The sequence below is a fragment of the Puccinia triticina genome, chromosome 1A, assembly GCF_026914185.1.
Source record: "Puccinia triticina chromosome 1A, complete sequence".
NCBI classification, from domain to species: Eukaryota; Fungi; Basidiomycota; class Pucciniomycetes; order Pucciniales; family Pucciniaceae; genus Puccinia; species Puccinia triticina.
In genome coordinates this window covers 6,716,044-6,742,508 of record NC_070558.1, presented here as the reverse complement: position 1 = coordinate 6,742,508, position 26,465 = coordinate 6,716,044, and the positions used below count along the sequence as shown (strand labels likewise).

Sequence of the window (26,465 nt, the reverse complement as noted above, 5' to 3'; positions counted from 1 at the left end):
GAGAGGACCATGCCCACGTTTGACCATTCCTTGTCCCTCCGGATAGTAGGGCGTAGAGACTCAATGCTTTCCCGGTAAAGCCCGCAACATCTCCGCTAGCGCGCCACCGAATTCGGAACCCCCGTCAGTCGAATATGCCTGCGCCAAACCATATCGCATCGTCCAATGCTCTTGAAGGAAGCCGGCAACCGCCTCCGAAGTGAGATTGTTGAGGATTTTTGCCTCAACCCAGCCTGAGAAATCATCCCGTGCGACAATCAAATACTTGGCGCCGCTCGCCTTCAAGTGAACCGCGTCCATAGAAACGCGGCCGAACACCGTTGACTCGCCTGTCGGGTAGCGTAACTCGTGTGGGCGACGAAGATCTCTTTTTTGACAGGCCTCACAGCTCCGGCACCAATGCGCCACAGATCGCTTCAGAGAGGGCCACCAAAAGCGCTCTGACACGCGCCTATAAGTTTCGATAGCACCCCGATGGCCCAGTCCCTCATGAAGCTCGCTGAGAATGGATTCTTGTTTGGCGGGGATTGTGACGACGATTCGAGGTAGGGGGCTCCCTCTCTTCATGAGACGCCCGGATTGCAGGAAGAATTCTGACGATCTGCGCTTCAAAGCGCGAAATTCCTTCGCGTCCATTCCGTCTGGCTTGGTCATCGTAGCTAGAAAGCGCTCCAAGTCCCGCCAATAACCCTGCTGGAACCCGGAGTACGTGTCCTCCGCGCCCAGCGCGTAAGAGTAACGTGGCTTGATGTGCGGCTCATCTTCATCAAAGTCAGAAGGGGGATCCGATTCCTCGTCCCCTTGCGGGCGCCTAGAGAGACCATCGGGCATAGTGAAACCCTTTCCCGGCCGATGCACGATCTCAAAAGAGAAAAGCTGAATGAAAGCCACCCAACGTGTCATGGGCGCGTTGGGGAGACTTGGGGCATTAATCATCTCGATCAAGGAGTGGGCGTCAACTTGCAATTCGAAGTGTTGCCCCCACAAGACCGTCTGCATCTTCTTGAGGACGCGCGCCACACCACAGAGTTCGAGTTTCGGCTGCGAATAACGGGATTCGACTTCAGAGAAAAGAAGGGATTCGTAAAGGGCAGGACGATCAAAGCCATTCCCATCTTCTTGCGTGAGTACCGCTCCAGCGGCGTGAAAACTCGAATCCACCGCTAGTTTAAGTAGACCTGCGTCCGACCCATACCTAAGTTTTACCAAGACGATGTCTTTTCCCACGATAACCTTGAGTCGTTCAAACGCGGCCGCGCACTCCACGGTCCAGATCCATTCCGAGTCCTTGCGCGTCAACCGTCTCAACGGGAGACAAATCTTGGACAGATGAGGTATAAAAATCCGTACGTAGACCACCACGCCCAGAAAGCCGCGTACTTCCGTAGGATTCGCCGGGGTAGGCCAGGAGAGGATCTTGTTCACCTTTGTCTTCGCCATTCTTCGCCCTTCCTTGCATACCACGTGTCCGACAATCTCAAGAGCGGGGACACATGCTGCCAGCTTAGAGGCGGAAACCGTTAGCCCAGACTCCTCGATGCGAAAAAGGATCCGCTCGAGAGTAGTTGCATATTCCCATATGAAACGTCGGATTCCCGAATGCCAGGGTAGCGTCTCGTTTCCGTAGTCAGAAGCCGGGCCCTTAATGCCCCCATCGTCAATGAATATTCCTGCATGATCAGGGATTTCGTCCTGCAATATCCAGACCATTTGTGCCTGGTACACGGCGACGGAATTGGTCGCGCCTTGAGGTAGACGCGTAAGCTGGAAACGACCGAGAGGGGTGTCAAAGGTTGTCAGTGGTCGAGAGATGGGGTCCAGAGCGCGCTCGTCGTAGCCGCCCATGATATCTCCCAAGCCGTAGCATGCTCGGCCAGCGAAAGACTCCACAAATTCCTCTGTCGCTGGCGGAACACCCGCGTCTTTAATCGTAACCTTATTCAAAGGTTACAAGTCATGGACGACCCAAATTTTGCCGTTGCTTTTAAGGACACAAAAAACTGGAGACGTGTAACTCGACGTTGACTGTTTGTAAAGTCCCGTAGCGACACGCTCGCGGACCACGCGGATGAACTCATCTAACTTAGCCGCGGGGATTGGGATCTTCTTTTTCTGCCACGGCTCGTGCTCGACCATGGGGATGATGTAGGGGAGTCCATATGACTCCTTCAAAAGACCGCGCTCTTTTTCCGTGAAGGCTATTGCGAGATTACGCTCGGCTAGGACGTTCTTGATCAGGTTCAACTCTTCAGGCCATAGCCAGCCTTCCGGGCCGAAGTTGACGACTCTAAGCCTTTCCGCATTGACGCGACCACGTGGCTCGAAAGGACCCGCCAGGCTTCGTGGGAGAGGTCGATAAGGATTGCGTGATAGAACTGGCCGGCGGAGGGGGGGATTGAGACCCTGGGGCATGGCCTGATTGATGGGCTTAATCTTCTTCGAAACCGGCTTATACTTCGCCGCAAACAAGAGAAGCTCGCCCCGTGTCCACGCGTCCGACAGCGCGACTTGCTCTTGAAACCTCAAGCCGCAGTCCATCAGCGTCCACGTGCGGTGTTCGGTGCAATCTTCGAAAGGTGCCTTATCTGCGAAAGAAAAGCAGGGCGAAGGTCCTTGGCTCACGACTGTGGCGCGCGGTAGGGTACGACAACTTTGCGTAGCATCACGCTCCGGAGGTGCACTTTGGTTGGAACTTACTTTCAGTCCAAAGTCCCTCCACGGTGCGCCAAATTCCACCTCACCACCCTCGCAGTCCAAGGCGAATTGTAGTTTTACCTCATTCCAGAGGATCTTTAGTTTTTCCTCGTTGCGGAGGCTTGGGAGTTTAGGCTCATCGCGGAGCTGAGCTAGTTTAATCTCATTGCGGAGGACGTCCAAAGACGTATCTAGTTTATTCTCGTTACGGAGCCGTGAAATAACGGAAACCGACAATAGTTTTTCCTCATTCCGGAGGCGTAAGGTAGCGGCTAGTTTATTCTCGTCGCGGAGACGTGTCGACTGAGATGCCGGGCCATTTCTAGTTCTTCCTGCCTCCACGTACACCCATTTTCTACCTTTCCGCCCTCGCCTACAAAGTCCTTGCCGAAAATAGGCCCTCCTGACGCTTGAGAAGATGAGAAAGAAACTTGAGAAACCGAGTGGACCAAAGGGAATGTTTTTTCTAGGTTTTGTGAATTTTTCGACTGTTTTTTGGGATTTAGTTGTTGATTTTCAAGATAGCCGTGAGAAGATAAAGAAAGATAGCAGCCATGGGTCCTCGGATAAACAGTTGATCCAGCGGCGAGATGTCGGAGCCCTAAATTAGATCTGCCGCCTCCCGGATCAACCGCATTTACAAAAAATGATGGCCCTCCACCGGGTCGTCGCGCGCCTTTCCCTTGTGAGAAAGGACCGCCTTGCGCCCGTGCCCTGGAAACTCGCGCTCCCAACGACCGGAATCCACTGAGCACAAAGCCACTTCAATCTTGCGGCCTGTTGAGTCTGGCAAGAGAATCCGTTCGCCTACTTGGTTGTCGAAGTTGAGACTAGCATTGAAGTCCATGAGAAAAGGTCAGCCAAAGATGAGAGGCCCGTCCATGCGCGTGATCCAAAAATGACAGGAGCCGACAATGGTCTTTCCCACTCGAATTGGAACGTCCTCTGCGACGCCGACTAGCTCGCACGCCTGATTCCCTATGCCGTAGACCGCCAAACTAAAATTCACTCGTGGGCTAATGTTAAGTTTGTTAGCCATTGAATCCGAGATCAGATTCAACTGAGATCCAGAGTCGATTAACGGAAGAGCGTTACTCTCCTCTTCGCCGACCAAGCAAGGCATATACCCCAGCGGACAGGAGTAGAGCTTCATGCCGTCTATCCGTCCGTCTCCCTCCGAGTCTTCCGCCAACGTACCAGACGACACTCTCATTTCATCCGCTCCAACCTCGACTCTCCGCCTCGATACCCATCTCTTCATTCCTTCGGCCAACGATGGAGCCACGGCCAAAAGTTCAGACACGGTGACGTTGGGCACCGGGAGATCAAAAACTTTCTTAAGCATTCCTTCAGTCACGTTTGGGTGGTCCTTCGCGATCCCTCTCTCGAAGCGGACTTTGGAAGGAGCGGAAGGCACCGGCTTGAGTACTGGCGGCGAGGCTGGGTTTTCCTGAGCAACATCGTCCACTGCTGGAGTCGAGTTTCGCTCGAACAACTCGGGCTCAGCGGCCATCTCATCCGTATCAGAACCCGCCTTGGGCGTAGACTTTCTCCTGACGGGTCGCAGTGCTGCGGCGGGGGGTACAGAAGGGGCCTTGAACGGTTTGGGAGCTTCGTGCTTCTTTCGCGCGGGATCGGCCTGATAGGTGCCAGAAAAAGACTGAGATGAAATGGAAGGCGGCTGCCAGGGGTCGAGGGATCCGCAGGTAGTCCTGAACTCGGCCTCTGAAACGCTAGCTGGTGCGGCCTTAGGATTGTAGGATGCCACGACATGTCGAATTGGGCGAGAGTTATCCACCGGAATGAGCGCGCCATTCGGGAGGAAGAAACTACCTCCCCTCTGCTCCACCAACTTCGCCTCCTTATCCTTCTGCAGCTCTGCGCATCGTCCGAGCCCGTGTCCTTCCCTGTGGCAGTAGTAGCACACCATTGGACCTCTTGGTGTAGAGGGCCGTGCCTGATTCGCAAACTTCTGCTCCAGGCGCTGTTCGAATGACTGAAGCATCCGCTCAATCTCGTCTACCGTAGCCGGGGCTCTAACCTGCTCTGGAATCCCTTTGGGGCGTCGATCGGCCTCCATCCGCTGCATGACGTCGTTTGACTGCTTGAAAGAACCCTCCGGTACCGGAACTTCCGCGCGAGAGCCTTCGAAGGTAAGAGCCGTCTGATTGCGCATGACTTCTTCGACCGCTTTCTTAAGGATCTCGAAGGTGGGCAACTTGAACCGATTGTCTTGCGTCGTAATCATGGTTTTATCCTTGATGAGCTGGTCACGAATCCGCTCCTGTACGCCTAACAAAAATGACTGATAGTAAAGGCGCTTGATTTCCTCCACCGAGTCGATGTGGTCCTTTCTGAGCAAATAGGACTGGATAGGCTGCCACGTCTTCCGAAAGTCCTGGAAATCGACGACAGAAGCGACTCCTCCTTTGCCCTTCCAACTCTGCACCAAATTCTCCAGATCCTGCGTCGTGAAACGCGCAGTATCAATCTTGCCCCAATGTGACAACATGGCCGCCTTCAAAGCCGTCCAATTTGGAGGGTCAAACCCATCAAGCGTCTCGACCACGTCCTTAACTTCGGCGCTCCGAATGAAGAACCGAACTTGCTGGGCCATGTCGAATTCTGAAGCCCCGTCGAGTCGAGCCGCCAACTGATAATCGGCCAAAAATCTCTCCACGTTGGAGCCATCAAAGCCCAAAGACTTGTCTTGAGGCTTAATCTTGACCATCCGACCTTCGGATGTTCCACCCACAGGGTCCGCCATTGCGCCAATTGATTCGCTTGCTAATCTGAAACGGAATACGAAGCAAATGCGGGCGGCTCACAACCGTGGCGATGTAATGCTTTGACGAATTGGTAGTAGAGCCCTGGAGGTGCACAAACTGGGAGGACTTACTTCTAGTCCCCTATGCCTCCGCCGCTGAGCCCTAAAAAAACTAAAAACTGAGAAAAAAAGAAACAAAGACCGCCAAGCGTCTCTGACCGTTCAAATCAGCGAGACTGTAAATCTTGAGGTCGCTGGTTCGATCCCGGCTCGGGGGACCAAATATGGAACTCTGGCCGGGCTAGGCCGGCAGCAGTTCGGGGAGGGGAAAAGAAAAAGCTAAGAATAGGCTGCGTATGCCCTCCGGGGTGATTGGCCGTGAGTGAGCGCTGAGAGATTCGTGTAAGCGTGGGGGGGGAGTTGATTTTACGACAGCTGGAGATGCGCGTCGGCGGGTTTTGTTTTTGAGAGAAAGCCGGGGATACTGCCGGCGGGGTTGTGATCTAAACCAGTAAGGTGGAGGAGATCGGCGTTTTGCGGGGTAAAGAACTTAAAGACTTCAGACTTGCGGGCAGACAATTGCCAAGACTTAAACTTAGAATGTTGATGGATAACTGAGAATTTTATGGTTCAGAGTGAGTCCATGCCGCTCCAAAGCCTGAGTTCAAACTGAACTCAAACCTTGGAGTTGGTGACATGTAGCAGACATCTCATCACAACCTAACGCGCACGCGCGCGCAACAACAACACAAGACAAAAGACAGAAACAAAACCAAACAAAACAGAAACAAAACAAACCAACCCTCCTCATACAAAACCTATCCAACGCGCGCAATGTGAAAGAGGACATAACAAAACATGATGAAAGATAAACTTAAAAGAAAACAGGACCAAGAAAGCCAAAACACAGGGAAGAGGGGGGGGGGGGGAAGAAGACCTGAAACGCCTTGAGGATGCGCGCCACGCCGCGCCGTTGAACTTGAGGAGGCCTCGAGGGCTGAAAGCTGCATCTTGATGTCTTGAGTCTTGACGTCCTCTGGCGCGCGCCGTGCGCGGCAAAAAGCTTGATTCCTCCGCGTGTACCAGATTGTCCACCACACCGCCCAGAGGGCTCTCTGCAGGAGAGGCTTATGAGTTAAGTCTTGATTTAAGCAGGAGCAGAAAGGATCTACTACACTACAAGTCCCAACTAATATAAAAAAACTGAATACACAGAGTTGTAGGTTCTGTTCTTGCAAGGAATTTAAGTCACTTATCTATCTTGTAGCCAGAAAAGCAACTCCTGGAGTCCCAAACAAGTGGAGCCTCATTTGGAAGACCTGTGCATTTTTAATCTTTTGAAAAGGTCAACAGATTGTGATAGAAAAAATCTGAGTAGACCAAATTGTAGAGAAAGAAAAGTAGCATAGGGTACAGATAGGGCATTTTGGTGGAGAGGCTGGGGGAGGAGCTATAAAAATTTTAAAAACCTCTCAGCCAAATGAACTTTCTGCTCCCGCGTAAAATTTGGGATAATGCGCAAGTCCCTCCCTGCGGGAGGGGCAGCTTTGCTGCCAGCCACAGCGAGCCTCCCACCAGGGGGACTTGTGTTAAGTTAGAATGTTGCCAATTACACATTTCATACAGAGATGCTTGTACGTACATAGCATGTGACACCAAGTACAGTACTTTGATAGATATATCTGTACCCCCAACAGCTTAAAGAAGCCCAACCAACAAACCTGAAGTAATGAGGGTATGAGGATGGGTGTGTGGATCATGACTTCAGAATATGGTATTCAAAATTGCATATGTCACTATTTACATAAAATCATAAAACCAATTTTGGCTGGGAGATGTCAGCGTGCATAAAACTTAAAGTGACATCTCCCAGCCAAAATTGGAGTGTATGATTTTATGTAAAAAAATCTTATGCAATTTTGAATACCATAAATTATGGTGTTCAAAGTTGGTTTGCATAATTTTATGCATGCATAAATCATATAATCATAAAACTATTTTGGTGAGGAAATTTTGTCTTACATAATAGGGGGGTTCACAATAGGATTTTAATAAAACTTTAGAGCCCATTTTAAGGACTTTGTGAACCAATTTTCAGAAAACGTAGAAGTTGCTCTGATTGCCAAGGAACATCCAAATGTGAACAGCTTAAAAAAAATCCAAAACATTGTTCATAAAGGCCTTAAAATGAGCTTTAAAATTTTATTAAAATCCTATTGTGAACCCCCTTAATCAGACAGTCATATCCCCTGCAAAAAAGATTTTATGATTTTATGATTTATGCATGCATAAAATTATGCAAACCAACTTTGAACACCATAAATGAATATCACAAAATAAAAAGTAATGTGGAACATCAAAAAATGTATAAAATTTCTTTCATAAATGATAATTCTGGACAATCTTTAACAATGAATGATCAGAATCAGTAGGCTTATGAAAAATTGGTCCCTTTCTGTTGCCTAAAGTGCCAATTTTTACTACAAACTATACAAGTCAACGTCACCTGGAGGAATATTGTCTATCAAGAGTATGTATGTGGTTGGAGTCTGTATGTATTTATGTCTTGGCAGTTTGGCTTGGGATGACGTAGCTGGATTGATTACCTAAGCAGCCCCAGGATATGTATAAGAAACCCAGCGACGGTCAACAAGAGGAACAACCCAGAACCAACACGACAGAAACGGTCAACAGGCGAAAGTGGGAGAACGATGGGACAGAGCAGCTCATCAACCAGAGACCAACAACAGCAGCCTCGCCATCACTCATCCATCCTCCAATCGATCAAACGACGCAGGCGGAACGCACGCAGAACGACTACTACAACAAAATCATCCTGGAACCCATTCAGACACCGATCATCACCCAGAACACCGCGCCCAGCAACCCAGCTCAGCCAGCCACAGCCCACGCCGAACAGCACTAGTCCCAGCAATCGATCGATCGAACAACCAACCAACAGCGAACCTCAACCTCCCCCGGGCCCAGCCAGCAGCATATCCCCAGCAGAACCAGCCCACCCTCCAACCCAACCCCCATCACCCATCCCACCCGACCCGGACGAGTCCTCGACAGAGGTAAAGTCCATACAGCTTATCCTTGTCATCACGCTCGCAACTGATGCCCTCTGTTTTCTTCTTCCTGACCAGCAGCCATCTCAACCTGCCCACCCTGCCCCTCTTCCCGACCCCGAAGCTGACACAAGCCCTGCTGCCGACCGATCGGCAGCAACGGGAAGCCAAACACCAGCTAGGAGGATCTATGTACAGGGCATGGTCGTCGTCCGCAACGTCGCTGAGACCTCTGCATCCCCATCGGCCCCCACCCAAGCTCATCATCAGCTTACCCCATCAGCTGCTCAGCCTACCATCATCCCATCCGACCATCCCGATCCAACAAGCGACCCCTCCGATGATCAATCTCTTCATCCATCACAACACGACTCATCTCCTCAAGAAATCGACCCGCCACATCCCTCCGACTCCGACTCTCCCAACACGGCCACCACCGGCTTGATTTCACACACTCGAATCTCGCCATCCCAAGTACAACTCGAGCAAGCCACGATGATATCCAGATTACTCTCTGCCGCTGCCGCCGCAACAGCTTCCTCACTTCTCCCCTATGCTATCCATGCTGATGGCACCTCCATTCAGAATCCTCCCCATGACCACCAGCCCCGCTCTCGCCCTCGATCTGCTTCGCATCCAACCGATTTACCCTCCTCATCAGCCCGGATCCGCCCAGCCTCACCCACGGGGAACCATCCCAACCTCAGCCAAGAGACTTCCGACAACGAGCACGATTCTCACGCGGGACTGCAAACCACGCTTCGCGATGCCCTCAGGGCTGCCTTTGGAGGCGCGCTCGTCAACGCCAGCCCCGAGCCATCACCCGATCAAAGCCCCGCCTCCTCGCCACACGCTTCAAGTAGCAATGACCACCGATCAGCCACCCTCCCGACTCCAGCGTTACCCGCCTCTATTCCCACATCACCACCCCCCTCTCAATCCGCCAATGACCCGCTAACCGAACCCATGTCCCCCAGCCCTGCTCCCAACACCCGCGGAACCGGACCAAATAGCTCTAATACCGGACTTCCAAGCCACCGCCGGTCGTCATCTCCACACTCAGCCCCAGACATACCATCTTCTCAAGACATCCCAGCCGCCACTTCAGAGAGCTCCATGAACCCAGACTTGGGCGCCAATCTCACCACTCATGCTGACCTAGGAGCATTCGAACAGTTCTTGAGAGACCTCCAGGCTGATGTGGGCGATGCCATCTTGACCGCCCTGGGAGCCCGCCAACCAGCGCCTGTTGATCCACAGGAGCTGGACGAACGAGTCCGAATGGCCACCGAACTACCGTTTGCGGAGGAGGCAGAGGATGAACTCGATGAGACGGATGAGCCCGACCCGCGACCGTCGTTCAACTTTTTCAGAATGCATCGCTTCGAAGGCGTCCACCCGCCGATCCAAGCCGGCCCCACAACGACCGATGGTGCGGATGGAGCAAGACCGGCGCTGATTCCGGTGCTACTCGTCGGCGTGCGCTCTGCGCCTCCCAACCCGTTGCTCGGTGCACTCGAAAGAATGGCGAGTCAGGTGTCCCCAGCAGCCGAGCCGACTAGGGCAGGAGCTTCCGCGGTCGGGTCAGGGCCGTCGGTCGAAGAAGACGAGCTCGGCGACGAGGAGGAGGATGCGTTTTGGGCCGCCAACGAGGACCGGGCGCCGGGCGGGGCCCGACGGTCCTCTGAAAGCCTCGGCCAGGGCTCAATCGGCTTGCGCAGGATGTTCCAGGACCAGAGCCAGGAGTCGTTCGACGCCTGGTCGGATGTCGAGAGCGGCCAAGACACCGCCGCCGACGCTTCCCCTGCGCCCGATCCCGCCGTCCCTGCTCCAACCTCCCCCGCGCTCGGCCCCGACGCCTTCACACCCCCTCACCGCTCGTGGCTCATCTTCGTCCTCGCCGGCCTCTACCCCGAATCGTAAGTCCCCCCCTAATACACTTCTTGAGTGACCGTGTGTTTAATTATTTTGGCGGGGTTTTTTTGCACACATGTAGCCATCCAATCTTCACCGCCCCCTCCCTGTTCATCCCCCACGGCCTCCAATCGGCCCACGCGGCCGCCGACCCGTCCACTCGCGAGGAAGAGGGAGGTGACCGGGGCGGCCTGATGAGTCGACTACGCGGGCGACGGGGCGGCGCGTCAGGAAATGATGATGTTGATGGCGATGGCCAGCCACGGCAAGATATGATCGAGGAGCAGCTGCTCGACTACGAGACCATGCTCCGGCTCGCAGAGCTCCTCGGCCATAACACCCTCTCCTCGCCCTTCACTGGCTTCCCCCCCAAACCGCCCCGGCTCACGCTCACTCAGGCTCAGATCGATCGCTCCGATAACTTCAAGAAATTCACATTTGCTCATGTTCGCCAGCATCGTAAACTGCCCTCGCCCGTCTCCCCTCCTCCCCCCGATGATCCCCAGATCCTTTCTCCTGAAGAGATGCAGAGATCGGACGCAAGTGACACGATCTCCGTGCTCGAAAACACACTCGAGAAATGCCTCAGTTGAGTCCCTTCCCTCTCTCTCCCCTCATCTCCCAGATAAAAACACGCACTCAGACCATTCGGGCTTTTGTCGTGGATGTAGTTTGTCTGGACGAGTACGGCGACGAGGACCCGGTTGAGATCTTGGCATGCACGCACATGTTCCACAAGTTGCGTCCTCTTTCTCTGTGTCAATACCAAGGGCTCTGAGGCGAGTGTGCTGAGATCGTTTGTGTGTAGGGCCTGTGTCGATCAGTGGTTGGTCGCGTGTGCCGCGTCTTGTCCTGTGTGTCGCAGACCCGCGATCTCGTAGACCCTTCCTCGTCCCCCTGTCCTCCCTCTGGCCTTGTATTCCTGCCCTTTTCGTTTCTCTTGTGTGTGTGTCAGCCTCCTCGGACCTTCGTCCATGTACTCACTTCCCACACCCCCAAAACATATATACACATATATCACACACTTACACTCGATCGTCTCCTTTTGTCGGCCTTTCTGGCCCCCTCTTTCTCCTTCACCTCCTCCTGGCCGCTGCCCCTGTTGTTGTCCATCTACACACATGTATATGTGCGCTCACTTTGTATGTCTTTGTATGCTGGGGCCCCGCCGTCGACGGGGCTTGGCGCCGCGTGGGGGCCGTCTCTTTCGTATGTCGTTGGCTCGTGTTGTCCTCATTCTCCCATGTAATGGTTCTTTCTTTTTGTGTGGGTGTTGGATTGTTGGGTGGGGCCCGATTGATGTTTGATGGCACATGAGCCGGGGGTCCATCTCGTAAACTGTGACTACCCTATGACTTCCCATCGGCATTCAGAGAGCTCTGGGTGCCCCTCTAACTCCTAAATTAAGACACCCACCAGAACTACAACAGCACACATGAGAGCAATAAACGACAGGCTTGGGGAAAACACCTTCCTTTTTCCTGAAAATCATGAGCTTGGGTGTGTCAATTCAGGTCTGGGAGGCTCCCAGACTCGACCGGAAGTCATCCACTGTTGTCGGACAGAGTGAGCCCGACGCTGCGCGACGAGTCCCGCAACCCGGACCCGACACATTCTGCGAGAAGCTTTTTGAATACCCTTCTCTTCTGCAGCCACTGTGGTCTCCAAGGATCGTGGTCGGGCGCCTGCTGGATGCCCGGTCTGTCCGACCGATCTCGTATCTTGGCCGGCGATGATCTACACCTGGGCGTGCTCATTCTTTCGCCTTCATAATTTGCAAGCCAGCCCGGCTCAGCCTTTCTGCTGCGCAGCTCGCACAGTTGGCCCTCTGACAAACCCGGAAAAGCTGCTTTGGTCAGCGTAGATTATTCTTTTTTTCGAGATACATGTGATTGATATTTATTGATTTTGTAGAACACCTGATTGAGAGCATTCTTGATGATAGTCTACTGTCTACATGTGCTATCAATAGATCTGAAGTTGCATTAAATATATCGGGTTGGTGGGGAGCAATACTATGATTAGACGCCGCTCCAAGGACTCCTCCAAGCACATATCAATTTATTCTGTAATTTTGAACCCAAACGACGCAGGACTGGTGTTGGAAGAAGTGCACCAGAATCAGGTGATGTTATTCACGGTTTATTGAAACGGGGATGGCCCAGGGAAACCGAACTAAAGGACTTACCGGACGCAAACCCAAATAATCAAAGCGAGGATAACAAAGAAGATCCCGAACCTACATGTAAGATCAATTCTATTATTCCTTTGCAGGGTCTCCCAAGATGGATGTTCCACGTTATATGAATGGGTCTGCCTAGGTTGGTGGACCTCTATATGTTGATGGACCTGGATATGTTGATGGATCTCGATATGCCTGTGCTGGATTTCATCTGATTGTTCTACAACTGGAGGCCTTTCCTGGATTCCATCTGATTGCTCTACAACTGGAGGATTTGATTGTGATACCGCAGCTGGATAATGGTCGATTTTTGGTGGAGCATCTACCGGTATTGCTTTAAGATCGGCCGCTCGACAAATTGGACATGTTGGATTTTCTATTGCTCGCAATTTACCAGTGCATTCAGTGCAAAAAGAATGCTGGCATGCTACTAGCTGACTCCAGGGCACGCCAGGTGCGTAATCATTGAGGCAAACCGGACATTCTTCTTGGGCTAAATTTACGATGGGTAGAGGCTGAGCAGCTTCCCCAACAGAGCTTGCTTGCTCGGCGGTTTTCTCAGACGAAGTTGTCGCAGCCGTCGTAGTAGTACTGGCCGCTCTTTGTTCTTCACGCGTGGCAACGCTCACCCCGGCCTGCTCGCCTCCCCAGAAACAAAGAGATATCAGCTCGCAGAAAGCTTGGAATATAAGGCGCAATCTTGCTAACAAAAATGCACCCACAGTCGCGGGTGTTTCGTGCGGAATATCCACGACGACGCGGTCTTGCGAGTGTTCAATTGGGTGGGAATAACTAGCCGGCGCTTCAGCATGCTCCAAGTAGGAATGCGATGGGATTTCTATCGCATGGTCCATGGTCAAGCTGGGCCCAACAAGCTGAAGATTCAATCGTTGCCGGTAAGATTGGAGAATGATAATCGCGTGCCTTAATGAAATAAGAAGCGCTTAACTAGAAGGTATAACAACCACGCAGCCATCATGAAGCTTTCAAGGATTTTTATTCTTAAGCACCGATCAAAGGCCGAGGAGGGTTTCAGATAGCTTGATTCAAGGCTATAAGCTATCTGAGATGGTTTTTTGGTGGAGGGACTACGCCTAATGATGGGATTTTGCGATTTGCCTTAGTTTGCTGCACTCAACCAGATTCAATAAACATCAGCACACACTACACACCTGCAACAATCAGAGTGGTCGAGTCGAATAGGTATTGTTAGACGAAGGACGCGATGGGCGGGAAATTTGTATAGAAAAGAATGTCTGGAGAAAACAACAGGCGAGAAAGGACCTTGGTGGTGGGTGTTGTCGATGTGATTGCTTGACGCTTGGAATGGGGTAGATAATGAGGAAGAGCAGTACTGCGAGCTGGTCTTTCTTCATGTTATAGGCAGCACTGGCCCACGGTTTTGAGGCCATTTTTCAGGTTGCTCGTGGGGAAGTGGATGTAGTTTGACATCAAGTTTTGTGATCACTGTCCTGTTTCAAGCCTCAGAAGTGCTCAGGAGGAGGTTGAAACCTCGAAAATGTTGGAACATTGCTTCTGAGACTTGCTGCAGACGGGTTTCACGAGACCCGTATCCAGAGTCACTGACAAGCTGGTTAGCCACGTAACGAATCCAGCACCCCGGGTGTTTTCTCGGGTGTCGGTCCACGGGCTGAATCTCTGAGGCCACCCGAACAGTTGTACAGCACATCTTGGAGGGTTGGGAGCGAGGAACGAGCACATTTTCCCCATCTCCGTCGGCCGTCGTTGCAGTCCTTCCAGACCACCTCGGGCTCGTCCGACTCGCATCTGACCTACCCAGAGCCTGATGCCCAACGCCGCGTGAAGTTCAAGCCCTCCATCGACCCGCTCGTCCAGCCCGGCCATCTCCCCGAAGTGCCTCTCCACATTGGGGGCCGGGCCCGGAGGCCGAGCCGGACGTCGAGATGCACTCCTGGACCCGCATCAATCCTGAGCCGGCTGTTGGCGAGTACCCCGGCCAGCATCCCATCCAACAGCCCTACCGGCATCCCGCCACCACCGGAGCAGCTCCCTTTGCCCGTCTTCCCATCCGACGCTACCGGACCCCATGATCCTCCTCCTTCGGGAGAGACGGACCCGATGTATCGGCCGGCGAAGAAGGCCGCCAAGCTGGTCAAAGCAACCCACATCATGTCCAAACAACGGCGCAGAAACGTTATCCAGGGCGGCTTCGGAAGCCTGGTGGAGATCCTTTGAGCGGGGGAATCCCAGTCGGGTATCTCCATTGCCACGCCCGACCCGCCTCCGCCCGGCTCCTCAGCCACACCGATGTCCGAGCAAAACAACGCCAAGAAGCCCAAGACCGGCGGCCGCGGAAGAAGAGGCGAGATCAAGACCGGCGCCAGTAAGTTTGTCATCCTCAAACGCGCAGCCGAGTTTGTTGTCTGGATGGCCGACTATAACTCTGCCCTGTCCTCTGAAGTCTCCTGTCTCAAAAACATCCTCCTCAGCCATCACATCCAGGTCTAGCTTCTCTCCTCAAAAGGGGCCCGTCGGCATGTCCTCAAAAAATCCACAATCAAGAAGGGCCAAGTCTTGACAAGGAGAGCTTACAATGTGTCAATGCATTCAGCGGGACATGAGCGACCAGGCCTGTACCCAAGCAGGCCAATGGCCTCGCTCCAGCAGCTACTGGCAACAAAGAAGGAAAAGCTGGCCTACAAACGCAACAAGCTACTTGGGGGTTGATCCTGGTTGGGCCGGGCAAAGGCCTTTTCCTGCTGGTCAACAACCTGAAGGCCGCCGGCGTCAACAAGCCCGCTCCCAGAATGTCTCCCTGATAGCAAAGGACTCCCTGCCCCGGCTCAAGTTCAACTGCTTGATGGTTGAATTTGTCCTCAATCAAGTTGAGGAAGGTGGCCCTGACTGGTCAATCTCAACCTCAATTCTCTCTTTCTCTCTGAAGCTCAATGACTCTTTGTGTGGGATTCACTGATATAGATGTACTCATCCCTGTCTCTAAGTCCCAGCGGTCTTGTCTCCGCTTGCTCACAAAAGCCCGCAAGAGCGCCTCAACACCTGCCCGAAATCTGATGATTAAGCTGACATGCATCCCCGGTGAAAACTCTGTCAGCCATGAAAACTTGGGAAGTCTACACTGGGCAATCCAGCAGAGCCTGATTAAGGTAGGTCTCTGTCTTGGCCTTACTTTCAACACAAGCTGTGACACATATATCTCAAGAAGTCTTTGGTGCAGGCTCAGTCTGGATCAGACAGCCTTAATTCAGGTCTTGCCCTGCAATTTGTACTTCCAATCTTGCTGCTTGCTGTCTCCCCAATCAAGTCTGAAGTTGTTGCAGTTGGACTGAATCTACAAGCAAAAATTCCTAGCAATCCTTGAGCGGCGTTGGGAATAGCTGAACCTGCTGACAACAGTGTTTTACAAGAAACAGAGGAAGACAAATTGTCCTATGTTTGTCCATCCCGCTCGCTCTGGCAGAAAGAGAGAGAGAGAGACTAAACTGCGTGGCCGCTTGCACTTTCTGGCTTTGAAGGTCCCAGGCTGAGCCTTGTATCAATGTATTATATGATACCTGTCATAAGAGGGCTTCAGATGAGTGGCCCGGATTCCAGTCCACCTGACACTTGGAGCGGAGCAAGTCAAACATGTGGAATGTGCCGGCGGTGCTGTTCCTACTGCGCTTATCCCATGAGCATCAGCTGATGCTCCCACAAGGGCTCAGTCAAGCTGCTCAGCAACACTTACTCCAACAAGAATCTTTGCATTGTTTCACATGTGGCCATTTCCTGTTGGTTTTCCATCCTGGTTGAAGATTTTGAACTTGTGATCCATGATATCCTGAACTGCTAACAATAGAAATTTATTTATATTATATTGATGTCTGTGGTGTATTAGTCACAAGTGGAGTGAGCTGCATGAGGGAATTAACAGAAAAACATTTTTATATTCATCAACATCTGAATTATAAATGGGCTGAATTTACATAGTGTCAACAAAGAATGCACAAATAATCAGTTGATTAGAACAGACATCAAAGCAGCCTGCCTCATGTTGACTCTGGCCCTGGGTGTGGTGGAAGTTTGGCCATACATTGGAACACAGACCAGAAGGGCAAAAATATGTTTTAATTTTTCTGGCACAGATATTACAATATTTCTTGTATCTAATTTTGTAGGTTGGTGTTCAATAACAAAAGATTTAAGATGACAAAGAGATGTAGTGCAAATTGGCTTGCATGTGCCTGTGCCACTTGGTGTTTGAGAGAAAACTTGAAAAAATACTCACAAAAGTGGTTGTGAGGGGCACCTAGCCACTTCAAACTGTGCTCATTGGATGAGCATCCATATCCACTTGTGTTCTGGAAAAAGGAGTTGGTTCACCTTATTTTGCTTCTTCCTTGGAAATTGATTATTGCACATTGCACCTCCAATTTGCAGTGGCGAAGCCACCTTGGCCTCTAGTCCTGCTAATATTGTGAATTCCTGCCCAAAAAAAACACTGCTATGCTAACACTTAGCGCTCATATAGTGTAGTGGCCTACTGCTGATTCCATTATGTGAGTTGATTGATTTGTTCATCTTTTTGATGAAATTTCATTTAATATTTATGGTGTTCAAAGTTGGTTTGCATAATTTTATGCATGCCTAAATCATAAAATCATAAATTCTTTTTTGCAGGGGATAGGACTGTCTGATTATGTAATGCAAAATTTCCTCACCAAAATATTTTGGGCCTTGGAAAAACAGCTCCCAGGCCCTAGGAAAACGGCTCCCAGAATTGAGTTACGTCCGTGCAATGGTGTAACCAATACAATAAAATACAGTATTGGCCAATGTATCTGTATTGTATTGGTTAGCCAATACATGGCAATAGAATACATTCTCCAGGTATTGGCTAACCAATACAATACAGATACATTGTATCTTAAAGCCAATACATGGCTTAGAAATACTGTGTAATTTATCTTTTATCCAATACAGTACCAATACTTTATTGGTATTGTATCTTCAATACCTACAGAAGTAGATAAAAAATTTAAATACAAACAGAATTGCTACCATGTGTTTCTTTTGAGATATTTTTTCTGAAGATAAAATGGATAAAGATAACATAAAATGTAAAAAAAAACTAAGGCCCCGTTTGGACGCCCCAAATTCAGTTATAAATCACGCGAATTATCACCGGGGGTGCTCGGGGTATAACACCAAACTTATATGTGTTTGGGATGGCCAATGATATTGTAAAATTCATTACTCTGTATCACAGGCCATTTATATCCCCAGCCATTTTGGAAATAGAGGTCCTGGCCTCTATTTTGGGTGATATTTGGCCATCAGTATACCTAGGAACATGTACACAACCCTGGATGACCCGTTCAACTGGTCATCCAGAGGAGTCCTACACACCACCTCAATGACCGGTCAGCGGGTCATCGAGGTGGACATAACCTGCAACTTTAACCTCTCAATGACCAACCGGTCATTGAAGAGGACACATCCTCTCAATGACCAGTCAACCGGTCATTGAAGAGGACACATCCTCTTGATGACCGGTAAAACAGTCATTGAGAGGTCGTACCCACTTCAATGACCTGTTGATTGGCCATTGAAGAGGACACATCCTATTGATGACCAGTCAAACGGTCATCAAAGAGGACACATCCTCTTGATGACCGGCCAACCTGTCATCAAAGGGGACACAACCTCTCAATGAATGGTCAACCGGTCATCAAAGAGGACATGCCCTCTTGATGACCGGTTAAACAGTCATCGAAGAGAACACACCCTCTTGATGACCGGTTGAACGGTCATAGAGATAAGTCCTCTGGATGACCAGTCAAACCGGTCATCCAGAGGTCGTACCAACTTCAATGACCGGTCGATTGGTCATCAAAGAGGACAAAACACCTTGTTGACCGGGGCCAGTCATTGGGAGTCACTGGAAGGTTGTGTCCTCTTCAATGACCGGTCGGCCTGTCATTGAGAGGGTGTGTCCTCTTCGATGACCGGTTGACCAGTCATCAAGAGGGTATGTCCTCTTTGATGACCGGTCAACAGACGTGTCCTCGTCAATGACCAGTTAGCTGGTCGTCAAGAGGGTGTGTCCTCTTTGATGACCGGTCAACTGGTCATCAAGAGGGTGTGTCCTCTTCAATGACTGTTTGACCGGTCATCAAGACGGTGTGTCCTCTTCAATGACCGGTTGACTGGTCATTGAAAGGGTGAAGTCCCCCTAGATGACCAGTTCACCAGTCATTGAGGGGGTGAAGTACTCTGGATTGCCGTTTAAACAGGTCATCCAGAGGTTGTGCACTCCCAGAAGTGTGTTGTGTGTACATGTATGAAACTGGTCTGCTTTGGTTTGCCAAACAGTCAGGTGATAAATGATCCCTAGGAATGTTTATGGAGTGCATGCCAAACAGACAAATTATAAATCTGTTGGTGGCATAATTAATTTTATGACACTCAAGATTCATTTTGGGTGTTATGTAATTTATTACACCATTTATCATATCACACACAGCGTCCAAACAGAGCCTAATATTTTTCTGGGACCATATCTTTTTTCATGCAATCATGCTCTTCCAAGGCATGTACAAATATATGATGGGGAACCTTAAATTCACCATTGGGATTGAAACCTTGAAGCAACCATTGATGGGAGCTCACACACCTCTCAATGGTTTGGACAGCTAGACTGCTTCAATCACGGCCGCATGTGTCCAACACCGCTGAAAAACACCTCTCAACGCTTGCCGAGGTTGAGCAGGTAGCTAAGTAATCGCGGGCAAGGAGAGCCAGTATGGGGAATTCACGGCTATGGGACTATGGAGACAGAAATTAGTTAAAAACAAATATGAGGATTTAAAAAAACATGTATGGATATTGGAATTCACAAACCTTCCACCATTCTAATGCTTCATGCGCCTGTGAAGTAGGATGCTTGTATTTACCTGATAGATATACCAATAGCTTTTTGGTTAGAGTTGTTTCCTCAGTATTGGGAAACAAGTTTACCTCTTCAAGTTCGCGCTTTCTTGAACTTTGTTTTTTGGACCACAAATTGTCAAGTGAGGCAGGTGGCTCGGAAATAGGTAAATCGGCTTTGTAATTGATCCTTCTTGAGTTGAATTTTTCAAAAATTAAGGACTCAGCATATGAGTGATTGGATGGGTACCACGCTTGGAAGAGTGAAAGATAATAGCTTGGATTCAAAATCGTTGCAAGGAGGATTGTATCACACTTCATTGCTTCATTTACATATTTTTTTGTTTGTTCAAGCATCTTGCAAAACATCGGGAGAAATTCGTCTTTGTTTGCGATCTTCTTTGTGAGGAATAAAGTGATTCCCCAGTATTCACCTAGTAACATACTTCTAGAGGAGATATCTCCTTCCATCTTCTTCGTAATAAAATAGAACTCCTGTGCAAAGGAATCAGGAGTCAGTTATTGTTTGCATCCTATTTTATTTGATATTCAAAAACCAACCGCAAGTATGTCGTTTAACTTTTTAACAACCTCCCAATGATTTTGAGAAAGCTCTATGTTGTCAAAAAAATTGGGGTGATTGTCTTTGTCTTGCTCTTGTTGATCCTTTTCATTCTTGATGAGTTTGTTGATCACATGTCGAGCATTGTAAGCCCGCTCCTGACTCTGGAATTTAATATTCCATTGAATACCATAGCCCGCAATCAAGCGTGGCCCCAAGTAGTCCAGCTTCTTGCACCATGTATCAAACTCAGATCGTCGCGCGGCTGATGAAGTAATTTTTTGAATAATAAAATCAACCTACAAGGGTGCAACAGATACTTCAGCTGATTGGAAATAAATGCTCAGATGATTAAAGAAACTTTAACAAACCTTGTTGAATATGGTTGCAACTGTATCAATCTTGTCCAATAAGCTTTCATCATCTAATGATTCAGCTAGAGATTTGAAATTGCTATCCCCATCTTCAGTTGTTTTTTTCCGGTTGAAAGGACCAACTTGGATCTCTAGGCCGTTGGAATCTTGACATGCCATCTCATTCTCTTCTTCAATTGGAAAAAACTCCGGTACAAAACCTATAGTGGCTTTCTTGGTCTTGGTCAGTCCAGAACCCAAGAGCAAGAGGGCCCAAATACCAGCGTTGACAATTAGTGCGACTTTATGACAGAAGCATTGTATGTGGTTGTTGGATAAGCTGAGATCTTTTGCAGTTTTGGCAAGGATGATGTGATTGTGCTCCGCAGCCAGTGTTTGATTGTTTGAGCCAGAGTCAGTGGTATGAGCTAATATGTATTTATTTGAAAACAAATATGTAACATTCAGTCTTTTTTTGTTCTCAACCTAATCCTTGGATAGATGATATAGGAAATTCAGGATTAGTGTGAGCCTGAGTCTCTATAGTGACAGTAGGACACAAGAAAGAAAGGGGGAATATTTGGATTTCTTTGGATAAAGAAAATACAAATATAAAAGAGAGAGAGAAAGAGAGAGAGAAACGGAGCAGGATCAAGATAAGCAGATATTCAAGGTTATTCTGGTGGGAATGCACTTCCACTGGCAATGCTAACTCTTCAGAAGAGTGCTGCCAAGCTGTGCTAGAGAGTGCTACAGCCTCCTCTCACCAAAGAAACGTGGAGGGATCCTGGATTAGATAAGTTTAATCCAGCCACAATTTTTTAGCTTCCTTCTGGATAGTCAAGGTTCTTTAAAGGGAAACCTATGTGGTTTGTTTCTTACAAAAACCACAGAAAAAGAATCAGGTTAAGCAGGGACAGCCCTAAGATCAAGTAGAGGCAAAGGCCAGCAGAAAAGAGCAGATCAAGCAAGACACAGAGTTGTACCTCTGAGATAAACAAGGTTCAGTGAACAAGGTTACTTACTGTCAATATCCTAGGCGCTTGTGACGGTACGTATACTGGGAGTGTTGTAAACTCTTTGGTGGTGATCCTGGGGTTATCTGGGGTGTGGTTCTGGTGTGCTGAAGTCTGTGTATCCGCCTCAGGCAAGGGGGATCCAGACTACAAAAATTTTCACAGTTTGCTTATGTAATTTACATATGTACATATGGTTTGGCGCGCCTGGTAGCGCTGACACGTCACAACTGCGCATGCGCACCACAACTCAATAACTCATGGAAGGAGTGTAGTTAAAAAGAATTGGTGAGTTGTAACTAAGGTTAAAATTGCATGAGGAAACAGAATATGAAGTCAAAACAAGGTTATCTCATAATATGAAAAAGATATGAATTAATTCATATGTAAAAAGTATAAAAAGGCAGACTTTAGGTCAGCTGAGTTGACTGTAAGGCTGACAATTAGAATCACTTATCTTTGTATGAAGGCCCAACTTTTTCAAAATGTTTGTGAAAGGAATAGCTAAATACTTCCCTGTGTGCGTCCACAAAATATACTTCAAAGATAAATGGACAATGCAAAAGTGCCAGTTGTCCAAAACGTAAGCTTCTGAGATTCCCATGAAAGCCTGGCGGTTTCCCTTAGTAGTCCAAACGTCGTGTATAAGCGTGATCTTTGATTTTAAGCTCTAAAACAAATTGCTGCTTGTCAAAATGCAAGATGATGAAGGTCATAATGGAAGAGAAGAGAGAGGAATATACCATAGCTTGAGATGATCAAAGACTTTGCTTTGCAAATTCAAATAAAACTTGTGGGCTTCCTTTGCAACCCATCCACAAGAGTACAGAGGACTAGCCTTTCAATGGTAGGTTAAAGCAACACCAAGTCCAAAATCTTTGAAGCGATTCCAGGGAAAGGAATGTTGAACCAGCCAGAAGAGCCAACTTAACTAAGTCCCTCTCTATGTGGAGGGAGGACGCCTTCCTGCAGGGACCCTCCAAAGGAGGGACTTATGCGCTATGTCGACCTCGTGGCCTGAGAGAATTTCAAAAATGCTATTTTTTGATGTTTTGTAGCAGCACCAATTCTCATTGGGTGATTAGGTGTTGGGGGAACAAAAGATGCAGAAGACCATGGAGAATCTTCCTACATATTTTTCAAATTTTTTGAAGCCTTGAGTGGCACTCAAATTACTTTTTTATGACCACCATCATGTCTACTTCATCCTTCATTACACATCTTGCACTGTACAGGATCCAAAACTAATGAGATTACAAAGGGTATTGCAGACCAAAGAAAAGAGATGGGGGGAGATGGAATTAGTACATAGATGGGGACAGCTTGGTTGATCCCAGAAATGAAAACTAGAAGGATTTGGTCCAGAGACCCATGTGCTATGTTGATTATAAAAAAGTGCCCACCAAAAGTTGAAATTATCTCAGGCCGCGGGGTAGACATAGCGCGTAAGTCCATCCTCCGTAGTAGAGATGGCCATTGGCACCCGCTGGCGGGTACCCGCCACTCTTCAGCAGGTCCTTTATGCCCTGGTAAGTGCCAGCAAGCAGGCTTGGGGTTTTGAATTTTGGTAAAAAAAGTCAAGCATGTAGCTTTTCACCCGCCATGGTTGCCTGTAGGGGCAGTTAGCTACCTGCTAAAGAGTGGCGGGTACCCGCCAGCGGGTGCCAATGGCCATCTCTACTTTGGAGGTTGCTTCGCTCCCTCAAGGAGGGAAATTAGCTAAGTTAGCCAGAAGAGCATCAAGTGGTTGAATACTCTAGTTTCACAGCTGCCTTATTCGAGCATTAGTTTGTGTAGTTCAGAGAGATCAAATTTTATTGCAAACACTTTAAAAACCAGTAGTAGTAAATACAAACAAAAACAAAACAAGTTAATAAAGAAAATTATCATTTGACATAATAGGAAGTTAGTATTTTACCTAGGTTGTTTGATTTTTGATCTAATGACAGACTTTATTGAGAAGATGTGACGGTGAGGAACTCCGCTCGGTGCTAGGCCGGCGGCAGTTGGGGGAGGGGAAATGGAAAAAAAAGGGAAATGTGTCGTATGCCCTCAGGGTTGATTGGCCGTGAGTGAGCGCTGATAATTGTGTAAGCGTGAGGGGGTTTTGATTTTACAACGGCTGGAGATGCGCGTCGGCGGTGTTTGAGTTCGAGAAGGAGCCGGGGATACTGCCGGCGGGGTGTGATCTAAACCAGAGAGGTGGAGGAGATCGGCGTTGCGGGGAAAAATGAACCTTAAGGAGGAGAAACTTCGGGAAAACAGCTTGCCAAGACGTATAACTTTGAATTTGATGGAAGACTGAAATTCTGGTTCAGAGTAGGTCCATGCCGCCCCATCATCTGAGTTTGCGTTGAACTCAGACTCAGGGGACTGTGACATCTAACAGACAGCTCATCACAACCTAGCGCGCACACGCGCGCTACAACAAAACAAGGCAAGAGACAGAAACAAAACAAAACAAAAGAAAAACCAAGACCAACCCTCCTCATCCAAACCTGTCCAAAGCGCGCGTATAAGAAAAGAAAATAACAAACATAATGAAAAAAGAAAAGAAAGCTGACAGGAGAACAAAACCACCAACACAGAAACAAGAGAAAAGAGGAGAAAGGGAGACCTGAAACGCCTTGAGGATGTGCCACGCTGCGCCGTTGAACTTGAGGAGGCCTTGAGGGCTGAAAGCTTTGCCATAACTTTGATTGAGTTGCGGGACTCAATCAAATTACATAATCAGCTTTGATTGAGTCGCGGGACTCAATCAAATTACATAATCAGCTTTGATTGAGTCGCGGGACTCAATGATGGCCGCTGGCGCGCGCCACGCGCAATAAAGTCTTGATCCTACGCGTGTACCAGATTGTCCACCACATCCACCCACGACTTGCAGTCTGTCCCTAGACTGCTTGTCCAATACTCGTGCCTAAAAAAAAATCCAAGCCTTCTGGTCAAGAATGTCCCCACAAGAAAAGAACCGCTTCACTTGGTCCGCAGCAAAGCGCCGCTTGAGCTCCGTGCCGTCGAGTTCCGCCAGGACATAAGAACCGCCTTGAACCTGCTCCACGACGCGATACGGGCCGTTCCATTGATGCGCAAACAGCTGGCCCCACTGGACTTCCAGTGACCGGTTGTAGGCGAGGACCTGATCGCCGGGCTTGAGTGGTTCGCGAATCCTTGAGCCGTGCTTCTCCCCCCAATATCAAACCAAGTCACCACGCGCTTCCATCATCTTCTTGAATGCAATACTTTGCGTCTCCTCACTGCGCTCCAGCTGACAAGACCGGGCTGCTAGGAGGTCGGCCGTATCTTTGACAGAGTCCCAGTCCACGCCCAGGTACGACTTGATCTCCAGATCCAAAGGCAGGAAGGCCCGCTGGCCAAAAACTAGCTCATACAGGGAGTAGCCGGTGGTCCGCTTCGTCGAGATCCAATCATCAAACAGAACTAGCGGTAGGAATTTGCGGCAGTTTTTTCCGCTCTCACCCGCCAACTTCACCAAAGCCGCCTTGAGGGGTCCGTGGCCACGCTCTACCATGCCTTGTCCTTCGGGGTAATAAGGAGTAGATACGCGATGCTGGCCGGGCAGTGCGCGCAACATCTCAGCTAACGCGCCACCGAATTCGGAACCGCCGTCTGTCAAATACGCCTGAGCCAATCCGTAACACATTGTCCAGTTTTCTTGCAAGAAGGAGGCCACTGCCTCTGACGTCAGGTTGTTAAGAATTTTGGCTTCGACCCATCCTGAGAAATCGTCTTGGGCCACTATTAAGTACTTGGCACCGCCGGCTTTGAGATGCACGGCGTCCATGGAGACCCGGCCAAAGACAGTAAACTCGCCAGTCGGGTACTGCAACTCCTGCGGGCGTCGGAGGTCCTTCTTCTGACACGCCTCGCAGCTTTGACACCACTCCGCTACGGCTTTCTTCAACGAGGGCCACCAGAAACGCTCGGAAACTCTGCAATAAGTTTTAGTGGAGCCGCGGTGTCCCAAATCTTCATGGAGCTTTGTGAGGATCTCGTGCTGTTTTGACGGCATTGTGACCACTATTTGGGGTAGAGGGCTCCCTCTCTTCATGAGACGTCCAGATTGCAAAAAGAAATTGACTGATCGTTGTTTGAGCGCTCGAAACTCCTTCGCATCCATCGCTGCCGGCTTGCGCAAAGTAGCCAAGAAGCGCTCCAATTTGCGCCACCAACCTTGCTGAAAACCGGAATAGGTGTCCTCCGCGCCCAGCGCATAAGAGTTCCGCGGCTTGATGTGCGGCTCGTCCTCGTCAAAGTCTGAAGGGGGGTCTGATTCATCATCTCCCTGCGGGCGCCGTGAGAGTCCGTTGGCCATAGTGGAAATCTTCCCAGGCCGGTGCACAATATCAAAAGAAAAGAGCTGAATAAAGGCGACCCAACGCGTCATAGGCTCGTTGGGGAGACTAGGGGCATTAATCATCTCAATCAAAGAATGAGAGTCGACCTGCAGCTCAAAATGTTGGCCCCACAAGATCGTCTGCAACTTCTTGAGAATGCGCGCCACACCGCAAAGCTCAAGCTTGGGCCGGGAGTAGCGGGACTCGACATCAGAGAACAGAAGTGACTCATAGATTGCCGGCTGGTCGAGTCTGTTTGAATCCTCCTGTGTAAGGACCACTCCCACTGCATGGTAGCTCAAGTCCACTGCCAGCTTGAGTTTTCCCGCGTCCGGGCCGTATTGGACTTTAGACAGTACAATATTGTGGCCCACTGTAACTTTCAACTTCTGAAACGCGTCCTCGCACTCCGCCGACCATAGCCAGTCGACATCCTTCCGTGTCAGGCGTCGCAGGGGTAGACATATCTCAGACAAACCCGGTATAAAGATTCAAACGTAAACCACTACCCCCAAAAAACCACAAAGTTCCGTTGCGTTGGCCGGGGTGGGCCAGGAGAGAATGATGTTGACCTTTGATTTCGCCATTTGGCGGCCTTCCTTGCAAACAACATGGCCCACAATATCCAGAGCGGGAACA

At 49.5% G+C, this 26,465-nt stretch overlaps 1 protein-coding gene across 1 annotated transcript; it reads left to right on the top strand.

Annotated features, from left to right (window-relative positions):
- Nucleotides 1-7,897: 7,897 nt before the first annotated feature.
- Nucleotides 7,898-15,118, top strand: PtA15_1A740 (uncharacterized protein; the record flags this gene model as incomplete). The annotated part of the gene is made up of 8 exons (XM_053165799.1): nt 7,898-7,908; nt 8,055-8,538; nt 8,614-10,451; nt 10,529-11,034; nt 11,118-11,149; nt 12,232-12,300; nt 14,381-14,830; nt 14,861-15,118. 8 exons carry the CDS (start codon nt 7,898-7,900, stop codon nt 15,116-15,118), a joined length of 3,648 nt encoding a protein of 1,215 aa, XP_053016954.1.
- Between the last annotated feature and the right edge of the window lie 11,347 nt (nt 15,119-26,465).